The following is a 20,137-nucleotide window of genomic DNA, read 5'->3' as shown; positions in this document are numbered from 1 at the left end:
GACTAGCCATATAAATACTGTGGCTGCAACAGCAGGTCAGACGCTGGGAATCCTGCGGTGAGTAACTCACCTCCTGACTACCCAAAGCCTGTACTATGTGTACTATGTGTTCAAAGTATTTTTGTATGATAGTAAAGATGAAAAAGCCATTAAATTCAAAATTAAAATATATTTTAAACTATGACTGTGTCAAAGATGCACTGCAGAACCCTGACATGTGGTGAAAGAGTAGATTCCTTCAGCAATGATGGGCATTGCAAATTTATTTGTCATACACCAAATATATCAGTGAATTGTGTTGCAATTGCAATATTTTATGAGATTGTCATGTTTTAGATCATCTCTTTAATTTAAGATAAAATGGAGGAGTAAAGAGGAACATGAGTTATGAATTCTACCTTACAAGCTTGTGATGCAAGCTTACAAGCTTTGTTACCATGGAGACCTGGGGCCCAGGTTGGGACTTGCTGAGAGCAAGGTGCAAAATGTTCAGAAGAAATCAGAGAGCCAGAGCTGTCAACCAAGCAATGTTTTCCCTGGGGTGCAGCTGCATCAACAGTGTAATGGAGGCTTGGCTGAGATTCCAGAAATCCATTACACTGTTGAAACAGTTGCACCCCAGTTGGCTGAGAGCTTGGAAATCCATTAGACTGCTAAAACAGCTGCACCCCAGGGAAAGCATCACTTGATTTACATCTCTGGCTCTCTGATCTCTTCTGTCAATTGCACAATGTTTCTTTACACAAGATAAGGAGGTTTCAACTGCTTGCAGTTTCTGCCATTGATGCTTTAAATGGTCTGGATGATTGACAATTTTAGTAAAAAGGAGCTTTTTTTAAGAGTTATTAATGAATGACTACTTTTTAAAAAATATTTTTAATCCTTCCTATTGTGACTATAGGGTTCATCGCCTCTATACAGTGTGAATGGGTTTAGAAGTGTTATAAGTTGATATGGAGTGGGGAATGAGTTTAGAAGGATGAGAGGAGATCTAATTGAGGTATATATGATGCTAAAGGGGATAGACAAAGTAGACGTGGAGTGGATGTTTCCCCTTCTGGGGCATTCTAGAACAAGAGACAATAGTTTTAGGCTAAGGGGTGGTAGATTTAAATCAGGGATGACGGGGAATTACTTTTCTCAAAGGGTCATGAATCTGTGGAATTCACTACCTCAGATTGCAGTGGATGTTGGGACGCTGAATAAATTTATGGATGAGATGGACAGATTTTTAATTAGTAACGGGTTGAAAGGTTATGGGGAGAGGGTGGGAAATTGCAGTTGAGGCTGGAATGAGATCAGCCATGATCGTATTGAATAGCGGGGCAGGCTCGAGGGGTTGAATTGCCTACTCCCACCTGGTTCTTATGTTTTAATGAGGGACCAGAGGGTTTGTTGAGGGACATATCTTGGCATGGGGGCATGAAGGACATGTGGGGTGGGTGGGGGGTAAAAGGTGGCATAGATAGGACATGGGGGGGGGGGGGTGTGTGGAGGGTGTTGGGGTATGAGGGGTGAGGACTAGAGGGCCTTTGTTCATTATAACTGGGACTGAGTCCCACAGCACCGAGGCAAGCCTTTTAAACAGCCCGACTGAGCACCTGGCAGCCGCTGTGGCTGCCTCCAAACTTTTTCCTGGGTCAGCAGGTACTATTGTGAAGGGAAGAGAAGAGAAGAGAAGAGAAGAGACAAAGGCTTCTGTTGGTGTGGTCAGCTGAGAGGAGAAGACTGCTGGTCCTGGTCCTGTGTGAGCTACCAGACGGGCGGAAGCATGGGAGAAAAGACCGTCTCTGGTCAAAGGGACACATCCTGTGGTGATCTAAAGATTTTCCCAGGAATAACCAGTCAGCCTCACTGCTGAAAGTCAGTCCTGGAATTCTCAGGAGACTGAGGGAGAGGATTTTTGCTAGCCGCTGGATATTATGACTCAGCGAAACGGGGAGACGTGAACCCATTGGAAGCTGGGAGTGACCATTCCCTGTAAAAACTGCAATCCTGTGGAGAGCATGTTGTAAAGTATAAATATACAGTGTGGGGTTATCAGTCATGTTAAAACATTAATAAGTGTTATCTTTTCAGTAGTTTAGAGTATTAGTTGCCTGCTAAGTAATGTTTAGTCAACGTTGCTTTTAGTTTATTATAGTAAACATCTTAAAACTTGAAACCTTGTTGTGCAATCCCTTGAAGTTAGTCACTGGGAATTCAAATCTTATCTAAAGTTGTCAGTCGCTACAGGGATCGGAACAATTGAGTTGATTTTACATCTTTGCCTTAAAAAACCTTTGCTTTTTGTTTCTCTGAGGTTATATTGGTGCCAATTAGTGAAAGATGATGTGGTTTGCACATATCCGAAAGGGATCAAACTGCGTAAGTCTCATTCCTCCACTGGCTTTATCTGTTGATATTAAGGGCTCACATTAAGCAGCCACTACAATTGCCAAATGGCAATAAAATATGAAGAGTCCTCCTCATCCTTACTAATGCTTCCTTACTCATGACTAAAAATAGATGTGGTTTCAGTAGGGGATATCACCTAAACACACCTGAAAGTAATACCAATTACCTGCTACATGCAAGTTAGGAAAACCAATTTTTCCATCGAAATAGTATTAAGGGGAAGAATATTACAACTTAAAAGTTTTCTACTAAGAACTAACTAAGATCTCCCTTGGGACTTAACTTTCTAAGAGCCAATAAATCTCGGCCTTTATAACTCAGTAAACAATGAGGCATCACTATGTGTTATGGTGCATGTGTTATGAATTATCTGAACCGTTTTGACTTCAGTCCAGTCTTAGATCACATTGGTCCCACGTTTAACTGATAAATATTCCATGGAGTTTGCAATTGATAGAGTATCAAAGATGCTGGGCACAGAATCAGATCAAATTGAAGTGATATAAATGAAAGACAATATGGCGGTGGGACTATATCCTTTTACTGTAAACTTTGTTTAATCCAGCACTCCACCAGCTGGAATTCTTTCCTAACCAGAATTTCTGATATTCCCCGAATGTGAATCATCACTTTACAGACCGGAAGCCATTCAGACGTTATCTGGAACCCAAAGGTTTCCCAGGTCTCCTTGGTATAGCTAGACAAGCTTCCAGTAGAGGCACTGATAGTCCTTCTTGTTCGTTACCACTGTTATAATTTTTATTTTTGCTATTGTGTGAATTATAAAACCCATCCTGCCATTATGGCATCCGATAAACTAGAGAAAAGCCGAGGGGAGGAGTGATGAAAAGAGTTGTGTTGACACTAAAGCAAAAATTGACATCCATAGACATACTGAAAAGGATAAGAATTGGACGGTTTTGATGAAAGAATATAATGTTGGCTCATCCACAATATATATCAGGGAGCAAAAAGAACAATTGCTGAAGTTTGTCACTAGTTCCAAATCAAATAAAGCTGTTTAAGTATGTCATACCCTAAAGGAATATGGAATACTTCCCTTTATTAGCTGAGGCGTGGAATATAAGAGCAGTGAGGTTATGCTGGAACTATATGAAACACTAGTTAGGTCACAGCTTGAGTACTGAGTGCAGTTCTGGTCACCTCATTACAGAAAGGGTGTAATTGCATTAGAGAGGGTACAGAAGGGATTTGCAAAGACTGGGAAATTGCAGCTGTGAGGAAAGATTGGATAGACTGGAGTTGTTCTCCTTGGAGCAGAGGAGGCTGAGGGGAGATTTGATTGAGGTGTACAAGGTTATGAGGGACCTGGATAGAGTGAATGGGGAGTGCCTATTTCCTCAGTTATGGATCAAGTGCTGGAAAATGGGATTAGGCTGAGGTGGGGCTTGTTTTTTGGTCAACACAGCCACGATAGACAGAGTGGGCTGCTTCTGTGCCTTTATTTTTTTCTAACTTCTCTAAATGTCTGAAAGGGAGGAATGTGCAGGTATGTGGGGAGAGTGCAGGGGAGCAGTAGCGCGTGAATTGCTCTTTCATGGACACAATGGGCCGAATGGCCTCCTTCTGTGCTCTCGCGATTCTATGATTCTATGTCCCTTAGTTAGAGCAGTTAGACAGTGTTTTAATGAAATGGTTTCCATTGAAATTTGTTACTCTGCACAAGAGGTTATGCACATTCTGCACTCTGCTGTCCTGCATAACAGGCAGAAGGCAAATAGGCAAACTGATATCAGGGGTTTATTCAAGAGCTTGTACCAGGATCCAATCTCCTAAGCCTTCTACATCTTTAGGGGCAGTTATAAGAGATACTGAGGATTAGTTCTTATTTTATTTTATGTTTTAATGTGAAGGCTCAGAGTATAAAGAGTACTGTGCTTCCTGAGTACCTGTATACTTAATAAATATATATTTTATTTTATGTTTTAATGTACTGCTGAGGAGTAAAAGTAAAAAGAATGCTGTTCTTTATTCAGCACCTGCATATTATTTTATACTTTACTCTTTGGAAGTTTATGCTAAAAGTATTGCACTGTATTCCATCGGTAAATGTAACTCTCTGTTAACCAGCATTATTGATTAACCAGCACCACCTGTTCCCGGAGCATGCCAGATAATAAAGGTTTTACTGTAATATGATAGGATTTATGATGTAAAGATGAAACTAGAAATAATGTTCAATTTTTGGTAGTTTATCTACCTGATCCTTTGATAGGGTCAATTGGAAAAACACTGGCTTATTGCTAAAATCTGGAGATGGCCTCCAAAAGTGTTACATCACAGAACTACACTAACAGATCCATAGAACCATAGACCCATAGAAAATTTACAGCACAGAAGGAGGTCATTTGGCCCATCTTGTCCATGCCAGCCCAAGACCCAGGTGCCCTTTCTAATCCCACCTTCCTGCACCTGGCCCATAGCCCTGCAGCTTACAGCACTTAAAGTGCAGATCCAGGTACTTTTTAAAAGAGTTTAGAGCTTCTGCCTCTATCACTAACTTGGGCAGCGAATTCCAGACACCCACTACCCTCTGCGTAAAAAAGTTCTTCCTCATGTCCCCCCTATACCTTCTGCCACTTATCTTGAATCTATGTCCCCGGTTCTAGAATTCTCCACCAAGGGAAACAATTTTATCCTGTCCGCTCTATCTATTCCCCTCATAATTTTGTACACCTCATGTACAAGGATCATGAGATCCTTCAGACATCTCCAACCACAAGTTCGTAGTGAAGCAAAACTGACAGTCGTGTTTGCGAGACACGACTGTGGGATCCCCAGGGTTTTTGCCTTTGTTTATTCTTTCATGGGATGTGGGCGGCACTGGCTGGGCCCAGCATTTATTGCCCATCCCTAATTGCCCTTGAGGAGGTGGCGGTGAACTGCCTTCTTGAAGCGCTGATGTCCATGTGGTGTAAGGATGCAGAGCCAGGAACCGCCTGTACTTGTAGTCAACTTCATTGTTTCAGCTCTCCAATTTAAACAAAAGCCGCTAAAATGTAGTTTTGTTTGACTTTTTGCCACATTTCTGAACCCTATAGGCTGTGTTGTATTTAATCGCTGCCAGTTTTTTTTTTGTTTCTTCGCCTATGTTTTATAAAATGACCAGGACTGACAAATATAATAACCACATAAAAAGTCCATACTTGGAATGGCGCCCAAGTCAATATATGGGATTTCAGATGTCTGCTTTTCTCTGTTTCTGGCTATCAGGAATACTCCAAGGAATGACAGCATACACCTAGGAATATTGAAACAAGACATTACTGAACCACTGAAGACAAAACATGCACTCCAACAGTACAATATTGTCCTTTTACACTGTACAACTTGTGCAAAGCGATCTTAAATTGCAAAACATTGTTCATGCATGAAATCACTCCTTAGGATTTACTGTGCGAAAAAGCAACTTGGTAAAGCACAGGCTAAGATTTACACAGCCATGGGACAAAGGCATAAATCCTGACCAAGGGAAATGGGAAGCAGAATGAAGAAGTGAGGGACTTTTGTTTACTACTGGCCAATTTAATCACTTACCCGAATAAGAACATAAATATATTAAGTATAGCAGCACCATGGAACTCCTGATAAAATATCACCCCTGCAGTTAAAAACAAAATGAAGTACAAAACCATGGTTAGAATAACACATTCAACCTTCTACCAATTTTTTACATGTTTAAATGCTGTTGAAACAGTATCCCATTGCACCCTCTTGGATTTGGTTTCCAAATTGTATATAACTTCATAGAAACTTAGGTTTAGACTAACAAATTGCAATATTCCACATCAATCCACTTGTTAAAGTGAGTGTAATATAAATGATACTTAATATATACACAAATATAAAGATAAAATACTGTGGGCGCTGTAAATCTGAAACAAAAACAAAAATGCTGGATAAACTCTTCAGAGTCATACGGACCCGAAATGTAAACTCTGTCTTTCTCTCCACAAGTGCTGTCAGACCTTAATATATACATTTTGGTAGAAAGAATGAGGAGAGGCAATACAGACTAAAAGTTCAATATTATCGGGAGTGTAGGGACAGAAAGACTTGTGGATATACCTACACAAACCTTTGAAGGTACCAAGGCAAGTTGAAAAGGCAGTTAAAAATAACAGGGGAGCCTTGACTTTATTAATACAGGCATACAGTATAAACACTATAAGCTAATTATTTATAAATTACTGGTTAGGTCTCAGCATTGTGTTCAACTCTGTGCACCACACTTCAGGAAGGATGTAAACCCCTTAGAGAGGGCACAGAGGAGATTTATTAGGATGGTACCAGGGATGGTTATGTGAAGAGACTATAGAAGCTGGTGTTGTTCTCTTTAGAGCAGAAAAGGTTAAGAGGAGATTTGAAAGATGTGTTCAAAGTCACGAAAGGTTTTGATAGATTAAATAAAGGGAAACCATTTCCAAGGGACAGTTATTTTGACAGGACCTCTCAAACTCATGAGCTCTACCAGCGAGAAGAAAAGAGCAGGAGACATGAATAACACAACCACCAACTTCCTCCCCAAGCCCACTCTCCATCCTGACTTTGAACTATATCGCCATTACTTCACTGTCGAAGGGTCAAAATCCTGGAACTTCCTGCCTAACAGCACTGTGGATGCACCTACACCACATGGACTGCAGCGGTTTAACAAGGCGGCTCACCACCACATTCTCAAGGGTCATTAGGGATGGGCAATAAATGCTAGACCACATGTGATGAATGAACAAATTTTAAAAAGTAAGAAGGTAGTGCAGTAACCAGAAAACACTGATTTAAAGCAATTAGCAACAGGCAACATGAGGAGAAACAATTTTATGCAGCAACTTATGATGAGCTGGAATGCACTGCCTGAAAGAGTGGTGAAAGGATAGTTACATTCCAAAGAGAACTGGGTAAACACTTGAAGGGAGAACATTGACAGGGCAGGTGAATGGGATTAATTGGATAGCCCTACCAAATTGTGGCAGAGGCACAATGAAGCAAATGAGTCGTTCTATGCACTGAGTCGTTCTATGATTCCATAATGTTATGAATGAAATATGTTGTGATAGTACTTCATATTCAATTGTATCTTTACATCAACATGAAAATCATATTAAAACAACACTAGCACCAAATAATTATGTACCTCCCAGGTGCTGGCTGTCAAAGAGTATGTCACGCATGCACCATGAATAATTAATAACTAAAGCCACTAATGATGGTTGTGTCAAGACACGTGTTATTCACGTGTGTCTGCCACCCTTAGGATAAAATCAATGATCCATGTTCTTGACAGGGAGGCTTTGTTGCAAGAGAGCGTCAGTCACAACAAGATACAGCACTTCAGTCCTAATTCTGAGACCCATATTTCCTTTGACCATGCTCCTGCTGGGGTGTACAGGATTACTTCATGCTGAATGAAAGTGCTGCTCACAATCAGTGAATCATATGACATAGAAGGGAGGCCATTCGGCCCACTGGCCCTGTGATTGCTCTTTGGAAGAGCTATCCAATTAGTCTCACTCCCCTGCTCTTTCCCCATAGCCTTGCAAATGTTTCCTTCTCAGTTAATTATCCAATTCCCCTTTGAAATCTTCCTACTAATTCTGCAGCCGTTCCAGATCATGGCAACTCTCTTGCGTAAAATAAAAAAATTCTCCTCACATTTTTCTTGATTCTTTCTCCAAATGCCCTAAATCTCTGTCCTTTGTTAAAATCCTGTCAGGATTTAAAAAAAAAATCTAAACAAAAATCTTCCCTTAAACTTCCCTGCCCTAAGGAGAACAAACCACTCATAATTTTAAATTAGAAAATCTTATCTTTCTCCTCCATATACTACTGAGTAAGTTCAACTTACTCTTCATTTTTTTTTAAATTCAAAATTCTAGCAGGCGTTGTACACTACATGCCATTGAGTGATATTCTTGTTTGGCTTGGTATTTAAACACGCATTAGAAATTTCTGGTCCTTAAAATGCCTGGCAGCTTCTTGATAAAACCATCACCAATTGCTACGGTTATTAATTATTCACCGTGCATGAGTAACATGCTGGCTGACAGAATCTCGACTTACACTTGCTGCTGACACAAAAATCAGGCTAGCTCTGGATAACAGCACACGTGAGGCCACAGTGAGTTTTGCAAATGAATTACAGATACCCAGCAGTGATCTCAAGGCTGTAATTTAATCGGAAGGGTTGGCGCACAGCTAGAGCAATGACAAAGGCAAGCTTTCACCCGATTAATGCTTCGCAATCAACTTTTTGTGGTTATTTCCCAAATCAATAATCTCTATTGATTATTGCCACAGCAGTGTTCCATCACAGGAAATCATAGATCGAAAACTGGAGAAGGTGGAACTTTTCCCAATGCTGTTGTTGACAGAAGTATAATAGGCTGAAAACGTGGAATTAACTGAGGGAAATTTCCAGAATAAAACTAAAAATTCCCTTCACTGGAAGCTTCAAAGTTGCAGGCGCAGAGACGCTCACTATAGTTGCAATCGCGGCGAAGAGACAGGCGGTGTTTAGACTATCCTCTCTAAGGGGGCATCCAGGAAAAGGGGGTGTGACCTGAACGTTAAAGACAGGGCACACAGGGTGATGTCAAGAAACATTTCTTCACACTCAGGGAAGTGGAAACCTGGAACTCTCTCTCCCAAAGACCTGTTGAGGTTTTGGGAGGGGATGGGGGGATGGGACGGAGGGCTGGGGGACCGGTGTGGGGGGGCGTGGGGTTGCAGGGGGTGTAGTGAGGAGAGGGAGGGGGGGGCTGGGGTGTTTGTTGGAAATTTCAAACCCGAGGTTGATAGACTTTTGTTAGGTTAGGGGATACGGAACCACACAGGGTTAGTGGAGCTCAGATACAGATAATCCACAATCTAGTTGACTGGCTTAGCAGGCTCGAGGGGCTGAATGGCCCATTCCTGTTCCTATTGGGCTGCAGTATTTTGGACATGTCAATAAAGGACTGCAATATCTCACAACATGTCTGTAAAGTATTGGGTTGAAGGTGCGCAATGCATTACAAAGTGAATAGTGCCCAATATAAGTAACTGTCCATTTTCTCTTCCTTCAGTGGGGATAGAGGGAAGCATTTGGACAAAGTCCCTTTCTTAATGGAGGGAAGCAAACAGATTCGGTAGTAGTGCTCCAGTAGTTGCACCGGGTTCCTATTTGCACCAGCCTGGATGTTATTTGAGTCTCCAGTAGCAGCAGGATTGAGAGGAACATTATCATACCTGCGATGATGGCACTAGTTGTAAAGAGAACAAAGTTGATTGGCACCACTTCTGTTGCATTATAGAGTTGCATGGCTTGGTTCAAGAATCTGCAAGAAATCATCATTGTTGTGCATGAGTAGCAATCTCCAAATTCAGCTCACATAATCCAAACACCTTTCCGTACAGCATTTCTTTTAAGAATTCCAAAACAAAATAAAACCGAGCAGACTTTCATTTATATAACAACTCCCTTTACAGCCATCGGAGTACTTTGGAAGCATAGTCACGTAGCTGTAATGTAGAAAATGAGGCAGAAAAACTTTGCCCACAAACAGCACTGAGTTAATGTCCAGGTATTTTTTTTTTACAAACAGGATTTAGTTGAAAGATAAATATTGGCCTGGACACTGAGCAGAGCTCCTGCTGTTCCACACACAATAGCGTCTGGGACTGAGAAGACTGAGCCCTCAGCTTCATGGTCTTAATTGAAAGACAGCACCTCCAACAGTGCAGCATTCCCTCATTATTGCACTGGAGCGTCAGCCTGCATTACAGGCTCAGGGCCGCCGGAGTGGGTTTTGGACCCACAACCTTCAAAATCAGAGGTGAGTATGATACTAAAGCAGTGCAGTGCCGAGGGAATGCAGCATGGTCAGATTCAATGCCAGAGCACTGAGTGCCTCAGACATCAGGAGTGAATACTCAGTGATTGGAGCTGGAACCAAAGTACAACCGGGAGCATGGTTATCATTAGAGGAGAGAAATGTTACAGAGGAAAAGGGAACATTACTCAGAGATATTAATGAACAGATACTGTAGAAGGTTACAAAATGTTTTGTTAGGAAAAGTGATCAGAAAACCAGAGGGGTCAGTTTGGTCAAGAAACAGGGCACAGAGAGATTGTATTAATTGAATTACATAGGATATATGGCGCAGAAACAGGCCATTCAGCCCAACAAGTCCATGCTGGTGTTTATGCTCCTATCAAGCCTCCTCCCATCTTTCCTCACCTAAATTGATCATCATAACCCTCTATACCCTTCTCCCTCATCTGCTTGTCTAGCTTCTGCTTAAATGCATGTGGTAGCGAGTTCCACATTCTCAACGATATTTGGGTAAAGAAATTGTTTCTATTGGATTTCTTGGTGACTATCTTATATTGATGACCTTTAGATATGTCCTTCTCCACAAGAGGAAACATTCTCCCTGCATCCACTCTACCAAAATCTATCATAACTTTAAAGAACTCCAATCGGTCATCCATCAGGCTTATATTTTCAGCCTGTAATCCTTTCCCAATATGTACACCCAGGCATTTCTGGTATCATCCTGGTAAATCTTCTCTGTTCCCCCTCCAGTGCCTCTGTATCCTTTTAATATTATGGTGACCAGAGCTGCACACAGTTTTCTACGTGCGGTCTAACCAAGGTTCAATACAGGTTTAACATAACTTCCCGAGTTTTCAGTTCTAACCATCTAGAAATAAAACCAGTGTTTGCTTTTTTAATGGCCTTGATAACCTGTGGTGCAGTTTTTAGTGATTGATATATTTGGACTCTGAGATCCCTTTGCTTCTCTAATCTACCTGGACTTCTCCCTCCCTAGTAATGCGACCTCCCTATTCTTCCTACCAAATGCGCTATCTCACATTTATCTGGGTTGAACTTTATTTGCCAATTATTTGTCCATTCTGTCAGTTTATTAATGTCCTCTTGTAATTTGTTGCAGTTCTCTTCAGTATTGATTACCACCTCCCCACCCACTCAGAAAACATTTGGTGTCATCCACGAATTTAGAAATGGTGTTTTTGATTCTAAAGTCCAAGTCATTAATGTAAACTGAACAGAAGGGGTCTCAGCACCTGATCCTTGTGGAACACCACTTCCCACCTTCTGCCACTCTCAATAACTACTCTTCACTCCCACTCTCTGCTCTGCCTTGAAGCCAGCTAGCAACCCATTCTGCCCCCCCATCTCCTGACTCCACATCCTCTGACCTTATCCATTAACCCATTTCAGGGCACCTAACTGAAAGCCTTTTGAAAAATCCAGATGAATTACATCTGCTGTATTTCTACTGTCCACTCTCTCCATTACCTCCTCAAAAAAAAATTCAAGGTTGGTCAAGCAAGGTTTTCACTTTTGAAACTCATGCTGACCATTCATATAAGTGATTCCTTGTGCACAAAAGTGGATCGTCATGTTGGCATATAGGCAACGCACACCAGATGGTGAGCAAGTGCCTGGAGCTAGAGCAGCTTAACAGCAATCAGCATGGTTCAGAAGGGAAGAATCTGCCCAACCAACCTCCTCGACTTCTTGGAGGAATTAACAGCCAATTAGGACCCTCATTGTATCTCGCAGCTTGGAAGCCTGCTCTATTTTGTCAACAACAGCGGATGAACCCTTTAACAGAAGCCCTCAAAACGGAAGACCAGAATAAGGGCTCTCCGGCTTGCTAGCTTTCTTTGAAGATATCAAGGTGAATTTCCAGGCGGGCGTTCCTGATGAGGAACATAGGCACAGGAGGAGGCCATTCAGCCCTTCTGCCTGTTCTACCATTCAATGAGACCATGGCTGATCTGCAATTTAACTTCATCCACTCACTTTTGCCTCACATCACTTAAAACCTTTGGTTAACAAAAATCTATCAATCTCAGATTTAAAATTTATGATTGATCTTGCATGAATTACCATTTGTGAAAGAGAGTTCCAAATGTCTTTTGTATGTGGAAGGATTTTCTGATTTCACTCCTGGAAGGTCTGACTCCAATTTTTTAAGCTATGCCCCAAAGTCCCAGGGTCCTCAACCTGTGGAAATATTTTCTCTCCTATCTTTTTCCCTTAATATCTTGAAATCTGATTAAATCAACCCTTAATGGTCTAAATTCCGGGGAATACAGCCCCGGTTTATTTAATTTCTCCTTGTGAGTTAGACCTTGGAGTCCAGGTGTCATTCTGCTAAATCTACACTATGAGGAAGGGGCTTTGCAGGGAGCAATGGTCTGGAGATTGCATCTCTCCACTTTCTACCCAATCAATTGAAAGGGAAGCGAGCTCAAACTATCAAGAGGATATTTTATTTTTGGCATCAGAAAATTCAGCTTGACCCACGCGGAATAATCAGAACATGACAGAATAATGGAGGCAAAATCCCAGGAATCAATTGCAACAAAAACCAATTCGATGCTAGAATGGGGGGAATGTTAGGGTCACCAGGACCTTCGATGGGCTGAGTGGCCTTTCTCATCTGCGCTGCTTTTGGGGAAACGGAGGATCAATTCCCCATGGACTGGGGCAGCAAGTTTCCTCACGGCAACTGTCCCGCTCTAGCTGGGCTGGGCAGAGATCAGGTACCTGCCTACGGAGGGAATAAGAGGAAGCAAATTCTTCAGGCTGCTGTCATGTTTCAACTCACAGGCCACCATATGGTATGTATGCGGCATAATAAAGATCCCACGCCCACTATTTCCAAGAGGAGCAGGAGAGTTCTCCCTGGTGTCATGGCCAATATTTATCCCTCAACCAAAATCGCCAAATAAAAAGATTATCCGGCCGTCATCACATTGCTGCTGGTGGCAGTTTGCTGTGTGCAAATTAGCTGCTGTGTTTCCTACATTACAGCAGCGACTACATTTCAAAATGGCTGTAAGAGACTTTGCGACACCCTGAGGTCGTGGAAGGCACTGTAGAAATGCAAGTCCTTCACTTATATGAGGGGGGTGGTCTCAGAGCAGGTTTCTGCCGTACTTTTTCGGATGCAGGTCAAGTCAACGCGTGCACAAACTGACAAGAATGGAGAGATTTTACGTCCCTATTGCATATTTCAGCCTAAGCAATGTCCTGCACTATGGTCCTCCGCTGGAAGCACCATCCATTTCGGAACAGGAGCTTGTCTGTGCTCTCAGGAGGATGGGGAGGATCCTGTGGCACTATTGCAGAGGAGAGCAGGGGAGTTATCCCCGTTGTTCCGGTCAATGGTTATCCCTCAATCAACATCACAAAAAACAGATTGCCTGGTCATTATCACATTGCTGTTTGTGGGAGCTTGCTGTGCGCAGATTTGCCACCGTGCATCCTACATTACGACAGTAGCGACATTTCTAAAGTACTTCAGTGGCTGTAAAGCGCTTTGGGGCGTCCGGAGTTGGTGGAAGATGCTACATAAATGCAAGCCTTTCTTTCCTTTCCAAACTGTTGACTGAAAACACTTACTGTACTTGGAAAATACAAGATGCCATCATAATAATGAGCATCACGTAGAATATGGGATACTGGAACTGAATCTGCCCCTTAATGGAGCTTGTTACCATCCCGGACACGGCCTTTACTGAGATCACAGACAGTGAGGCTGTAAAAGACACAATAAGGATTATTATACCCACATATGCAAAAGACAAACAGAAAGAGAACAGGCCTGGAGGTACTGTGTACAGTTTTAATCTCCGTACCGAAGGAAGAACATGCTCACTTTAGAGAGGGGGTGCAAAGGAGATTCACTAGATCGATTCCTGGGATGATGGTGTTATACTATGAAGAGAGTTTGAATTTAGAAGAATGGAACATGGAAGACTCTGAGAGGGCTTGACAGGGTAGATGCTGAGAGGCAGTTTCCCCTGGCTGGAGAGTCGAGGACTAGGGGGCATAGGGGGCATGGTCTCAGGATAAGGGGTTGGCCGTTTTGGTCTGAGGTGAGGAAATATTTCTTCACTCAGAGGGTTGTGATTCTTTGGATTGGCTACGCAGAAAGCTGGGAGTGCTCGGTTATTCAGTGTATTCAGGACGGACATTAGATCCTGGGACTCTAAAGGGCCATGTGGATTGGCCAGGAAAGTGGAGCTGATGTGGAAGATCGGCCATGACCGTGTTATATGGTGGAGCAGGCTTGAGGGGCTGAATGGCCTACTGCTATTCCAATTTCTTATGTTCTTAAGTAAACAGAGATCACACATTCTTCTGAGATCTGATCTGTCGTGTGTAAAAACAAGCACTTAGCCCTCTCCAGAGTCTGTGCTGTAAAATAAAAGGATCTCAAATCCTTCTGGAACCTGCCCTGTAATTTAAACAAAGGGGATTACATCACTCATTGACAGTGCTCTAAGACAAATAGAGATGTGCACAGGCTTCTAACTCAGTGCAAAAATAGAAAATAGACAGCCCGTTTGATTGGCACCACATCCACAAACATTCACTCCCTCCACCACCGATGCACAGTAGCAGCAGTGTGTACCATCTACAAGATGCGCTGCAGGAATTCACCAAGGCTCCTTAGACAGCACCTTCCAAACCCACAGCCACTGCCACCCAGAAGGACAAGGGCAGCAGGCAGATGGGAACACAACCACCTGGAAGTTTCCCTCCAAGTCACTCACCATCCTGACTTGGAAATATATCGGCCGTTCCTTCACTGTCACTGGGTCAAAATCCTGGAACTCTCTCGCTAACAGCACTGTGGGTGTACCTACAACACAGCGACTGCAGCGATTCAAGAAGGCAGCTCACCACCACCTTCTCAAGGGCAAATAGGGATGGGCAATAAATGCTGGGCCCAGCCAGCGAAGCCCACATTCCATGAATGAATAACAAAACAAGAAATTACTGTAACTATCAATAAAGGGACATGGAAAATTCCAGCTGCAAAGCTGTGATATAAATGAGCACCGTCTTGGGGGATGTAGCTTATAAGCAAAGTGCAGAGGAAAATGTAAATGATCATTACCTACATTGAATAGTTGGCTGTCTATTCTGTTTATTCATTGGTGTTTATCACTAAGTATTTTGGAGGTTATTTTATTTACTTTATTCTTTGATATGGAGGACGAAGTTGGTGATTGGTGAACATTCTGGTTAAAGGATTATAAATGACTTTGATTCAGCAAAGACAAATATTTTTTTTTGCCAGTCTTTATAGATTCATAAGCTCTTAAAAACCGAATTAGGCCATTCATGGGTAATGTGACGAAACACATCCTCACACGCAGAGCCGTGAAAATCAGCAACTTGCTCCCCAAAAAGACCTCAGGATGTCCCAAAACACTGAAGTATTTCTTGAATTGCAGTCACTGTTTGGATGTAGGAAACATTTTAATATGTGTTCTGGAGCAAATAAAATAAACTGAGGCCCTGTCTGCCCTCTCACGTGCAGGTAAAAGATCCCACGGTCACAGTTTTGGAGAAAAGCAGAGCCATTATCCCTAGTGTCCCGGCAAATATTTATTCCTTAACCAACATAGGAACAACCTTAGGAGGAGGCCACTCAGCCCTTTGAACTTGGTTCTGGCATTCAATGAGATCATGCAACCCAACTCCATATACCTACATTTGCCCTAGTCCCCTTAATACCTCTGGTTAACAAAAAAAAAGCACATCTCAGCTTTAAAATTTACAATTGATCTAGCATAATTGCCATCTCTAAAAACAGATTTTCTGGTCAATGTTATTTGTGGGAGCTTGCTGTGTGCCGATTGGCTGGCACCTTCTCTAAATTACACATCACAAAGTGGGCTTTAACACGCTTTTGGAGGTTGTGAGAAAGGCTATGTAAATGCGAGTCCTCTATATCTTTCTTGATGCCTACTTTGATTAGCATGAAGAAAGAAAGCACCAAAAATATAAAGCCTTAAGGTAGGGAACATTTAATATGAGTGTTTTCATCTACTCGTGCACTGAAAATAGTGGCTGCAATAGGGATGGGCAAATCCCATCATTCAAGTTCAATGGATGCAAATCCAGTGAACCTCCCCACTCCTTGAATTTTGCTTTGCTGCTGATTACAAAGGCCCTATATGAAATTTTTTTCAGTAATCTCAGCCCACGTTTCCTGGCTGGATATGAGCCTGGAGTAAAAATTGGTCAGTTCATTCCTGGATATGAAGTGTAGGAAATAAAATCACTCTTCTGTGTTTGGTATTTAGGCCCCATACTAAAGTGTAGGATTTGCACTGCGTCTCACCAAGTTGCACCTCACCCGAGTGTGTTAACAGTGGATCTAGGCTGACACTTCAGTGCAGTACTGAGGGAGTGCTGCACTGTTGGAGGCACCGTCTTTTGGATGAGATGTTAATCCAAGGCACTGTCTGCCCTCTCTGGTGGATGTCAAAGATCCAATGGCCACCATTTCGAAGAAGAGCAGGGGATTTCTCCCCGGTGTCCTGACCAATATTTATCCTTCAATCAACATCATAAAAAAAGATGATCTGCTCATTATCACATTGCTGTTTGCAGGAACTTGCTCTTTACAAATTGGTTGCTGAGATTCCTACATTCCACCAGTGAATGTACTTCAAAAAAAAGTACCCCATTGCGCTGTAAAGCACTTTGGTACATCCTGAGGTTGTGAAAGGTGCTATAGAAATGCAAGTCCTTTATTTCCTTCTGCATGGCTATCTTGATTAGCATGAAGAAAAAGTACAAAAAAGTTTTTAAAAATGAAATTAATATTAAAAGAAACTTGTGTCGAATGTTTTACATCTTGGAGCTATGCAGAGATGACATTAGTTTCTATGTGTGTAACAGGTTTTATTTGCAGTGTTTTAAAATGTCTACTCCATCCTACAACTCTGGCTTCCAGCTGCTCCCTGGTTTCCTTTTTCCTGAGCCTACACTCAGGCTTAACCAGCCAATCACAGTGAGCATTAATTGTAAACAGACTCACATAATCAAACACTGAACGAGTGAACTATTGAACACTACAGGTGGCACAGTGCAGAGGTGTTTCAAGTTGGTATCATGCTTGCAATTTCATGTGCAGCAAATTTCCAAGCTCAGAGATGCTGCTCTGAGGAGGCAGTGACTGTATGCCTTCCGACAGGGCAGTAACAACTTGTCATTTATCACTTTGGGACTGTTTTAATTTGTATTTCCTCCCCGGTTGGGAGCAGCTTTACAGCAGCTTGGGAATTGCACACCCCTCGTTTCCTTAGCTACAGTCTGCAGTGCGTAGAGACGGGAGGCAGGGAAGGAGTTGGTCCCACTGAAGCATTTTTTCCCCACGTCAGAATGGAAAGTGTATTAAAGGCAAGCTGTGGCTATTCCCCCTACGCATCAGCTCTTACCAAGTAATGAAGAAATCAGCAGTGGGAGCACTATGTGTTTCATGCCTCTTCTCTTGTAGAGATACAGCAAAATAACAAACAATATGAATTCCAAAGCCTGCACGGAAACAGAAACAATGTGTGGTTATTACGCTGCGCAGCTGAAATTCCATCTCAAACAGAGAATTTGTCTTGGACAAAACTAGGAAAATCTCCACAAAATGGGGCCAAAAAGATCCAATTTTGCAGGGCTGTGTCCCATACATGAAATACGCCCAATGCCAAATTGGCTCAACCTTTCAAATAATGGGGCCTCTTAAAAGGTAAGGAGAGAGAATGGCCTGGCAGGTCATTGACACAGTCTCCTGATGCACATTCACTTCACCAGCCAGCAAACAAATGTTCAGTGTTGCAGTTGTCAAAATTTGCTCAGCTGAATGGTCACCGAATGGGGGGCTGAAGCAGGTATAAACTTTTCAAATTTCAATTTTGTTCAGTGCTGTGCTAGCAAGGAACATTACATTGTAACTACAACAAAAACAGAATTACCTGGAAAAACTCAGCAGGTCTGGCAGCATCGGCGGAGAAGAAAAGAGTTGACGTTTCGAGTCCTCGTGACCCTTCGACAGAACTTGAGTTCTGTCGAAGGGTCATGAGGACTCGAAACGTCAACTCTTTTCTTCTCCGCCGATGCTGCCAGACCTGCTGAGTTTTTCCAGGTAATTCTGTTTTTGTTTTGGATTTCCAGCATCCGCAGTTTTTTTGTTTTTGTTTTTTGTTTTTACATTGTAACTACTCCTTGTTTTGCTTCACTTTTGATTGCCACAAAATTCAACACTATCCAGGACAAAGCAGCCTGCTTGATTGGTACCCCATCCACCAAATGAAACATTCACTCCCACCAGCACTGACGCACAGTGACAGCAGTGTGCACCACCTACAATATGCACTACAGTAACTCATCAAGCCTCTTTCAACAGTGCCTTCCAAATCCATAACCCCTACCACCTAGAGGGGCAAGGGACACATGGGAACAACTCCACCCTCAAGTTCTCCTTTAAGTCACTCACCATCCTGACTTGGAAATATATCGCCGTTCTTTCACTGTCGCTGGGTCAAAATCCTGGAACTCCCTCCCTATCAGCACTGTGGGGGTGTACCTACACCACATGGACTGCAGCGGTTCAAGAAGGCGGCTCACCATCATCTGCTCAAAGGCATTTAGGGATGGACAATATTCTACTGGGGGAGGGTGAACAGCCAGAGGTCGTGGTCCATAATGGGATCAATGACATAAAGAGGAAAAGGGATGAGGTCCTGAAAGCAGATTTTAGGGAGTTAGGAAGGGAATTAAAAAGCAGGACCTCATGAGCAGTAATCTCAGGATTACTTCCAGTGCCACACGCTAGTGAGCAAAAGAATAGGAAGACTGAGCAGTTCAACACGTGGCTGGTGAAATGGAGTAGGAGGGAGGGCTTTAGATTTCTGAGACATTGGGACTGATTCTGGCGCAGGTGGGATCTGTATAAGGAGGATGGGTTACACCTTAACAGAGTTGGGACTAATGTTCTCACAGGGAGGTAGGGAGGGGGATGGGAACCTGAGGGGAAATTCTGAGTGCAGAAGAGGAAACCTGGCAGTGGGAAGTAGAGAAGTATTAACTGATAAGGAGGGTACCAGAGAGTCGTATCAAGGTAGATAGAATACTTGGAGAGTTTGATAGAACTAGAGTAGGCAATAGTAAGTCATTAGATGGGGTCAGAGTAAGGGCGGGGGGAAGTTAAAAAGCCTAAATCAGGGCTAATGTGAATGTATGTGAATACATGTGGTTGATAAGATTGGTGAACTACAGGCACAGGTTGACAAATGGAATTATGATACTATTGCTATAAGAGAGACCTGGCTCAAAGAAGGGCAGAACTGGGTGTTAAATATTCCTGGGTACAAGGTGTTTAGGAGAGACAGGAAAGGAAGAAAAGTGGAGGGGCATGGCAGTATTAAGGATGGCAATTCAGTACTGGAGGGAAAGGATGTTCCTGAGGGGTCAAGGACAGAATCTCCCTGGCTAGAGGTAAGGAATGAAAAAGGTGCAGTGACATTGATTGGTGTGGTATATAGACAACCAACTAGTGGAAGGGATGTAGAGAAACAAGTTTGCAAAGAAATTACAGAGAGGTGCAAGAATTATAGAGCAATTATAATGGGGGACTGCAATTATCCAAATATAGACTGGGATAGGAATAGTGCAAAGGGACAAGAGGGGCGGGGGTTCCTGGAATGTGTTCAAGATGATTTTCTACAGCAGAATGTTTCCTCTCCAATGAGAGGATGGACCTGGTTTTGGGGAATGAGTTGGCCCCAAGTGGATCACATATCGGTGGGAGAGCATTTGGGGGACAGTGACCATTGTATCATAAGGTTTAGGTTGGCTATGGAGAAGGACAAGGAGCAATCCAGAGCGGGGGTGTTTAATTTGGG

General features: G+C 42.6%; 1 protein-coding gene across 4 annotated transcripts in view; it reads right to left on the bottom strand.

Moving 5' to 3' along the window:
* The window catches only part of LOC121278688 (NIPA-like protein 2), a 99,849-nt gene that overhangs the window by 11,968 nt on the left and 67,744 nt on the right, over positions 1 to 20,137 (bottom strand). For 2 of the 4 annotated variants that reach the window (XM_041189032.1, XM_041189031.1), the window contains 5 exons: positions 17,681 to 17,777; positions 13,842 to 13,977; positions 9,646 to 9,734; positions 5,956 to 6,019; positions 5,565 to 5,659 (listed from right to left, as the gene is read on the bottom strand). In XM_041189032.1, coding sequence (XP_041044966.1) covers positions 5,565 to 5,659; positions 5,956 to 6,019; positions 9,646 to 9,734; positions 13,842 to 13,977; positions 17,681 to 17,777 — 481 coding nt within the window. The remainder of the gene's footprint in view (positions 1 to 5,564; positions 5,660 to 5,955; positions 6,020 to 9,645; positions 9,735 to 13,841; positions 13,978 to 17,680; positions 17,778 to 20,137) is intronic. The other 2 variants (XM_041189035.1, XM_041189033.1) reach the window with 2 other exon arrangements.

The sequence above is a fragment of the Carcharodon carcharias genome, chromosome 6, assembly GCF_017639515.1.
Source record: "Carcharodon carcharias isolate sCarCar2 chromosome 6, sCarCar2.pri, whole genome shotgun sequence".
Lineage (NCBI taxonomy): Eukaryota > Metazoa > Chordata > Chondrichthyes > Lamniformes > Lamnidae > Carcharodon > Carcharodon carcharias.
This window is presented reverse-complemented; position numbering and strand designations above follow the sequence as displayed.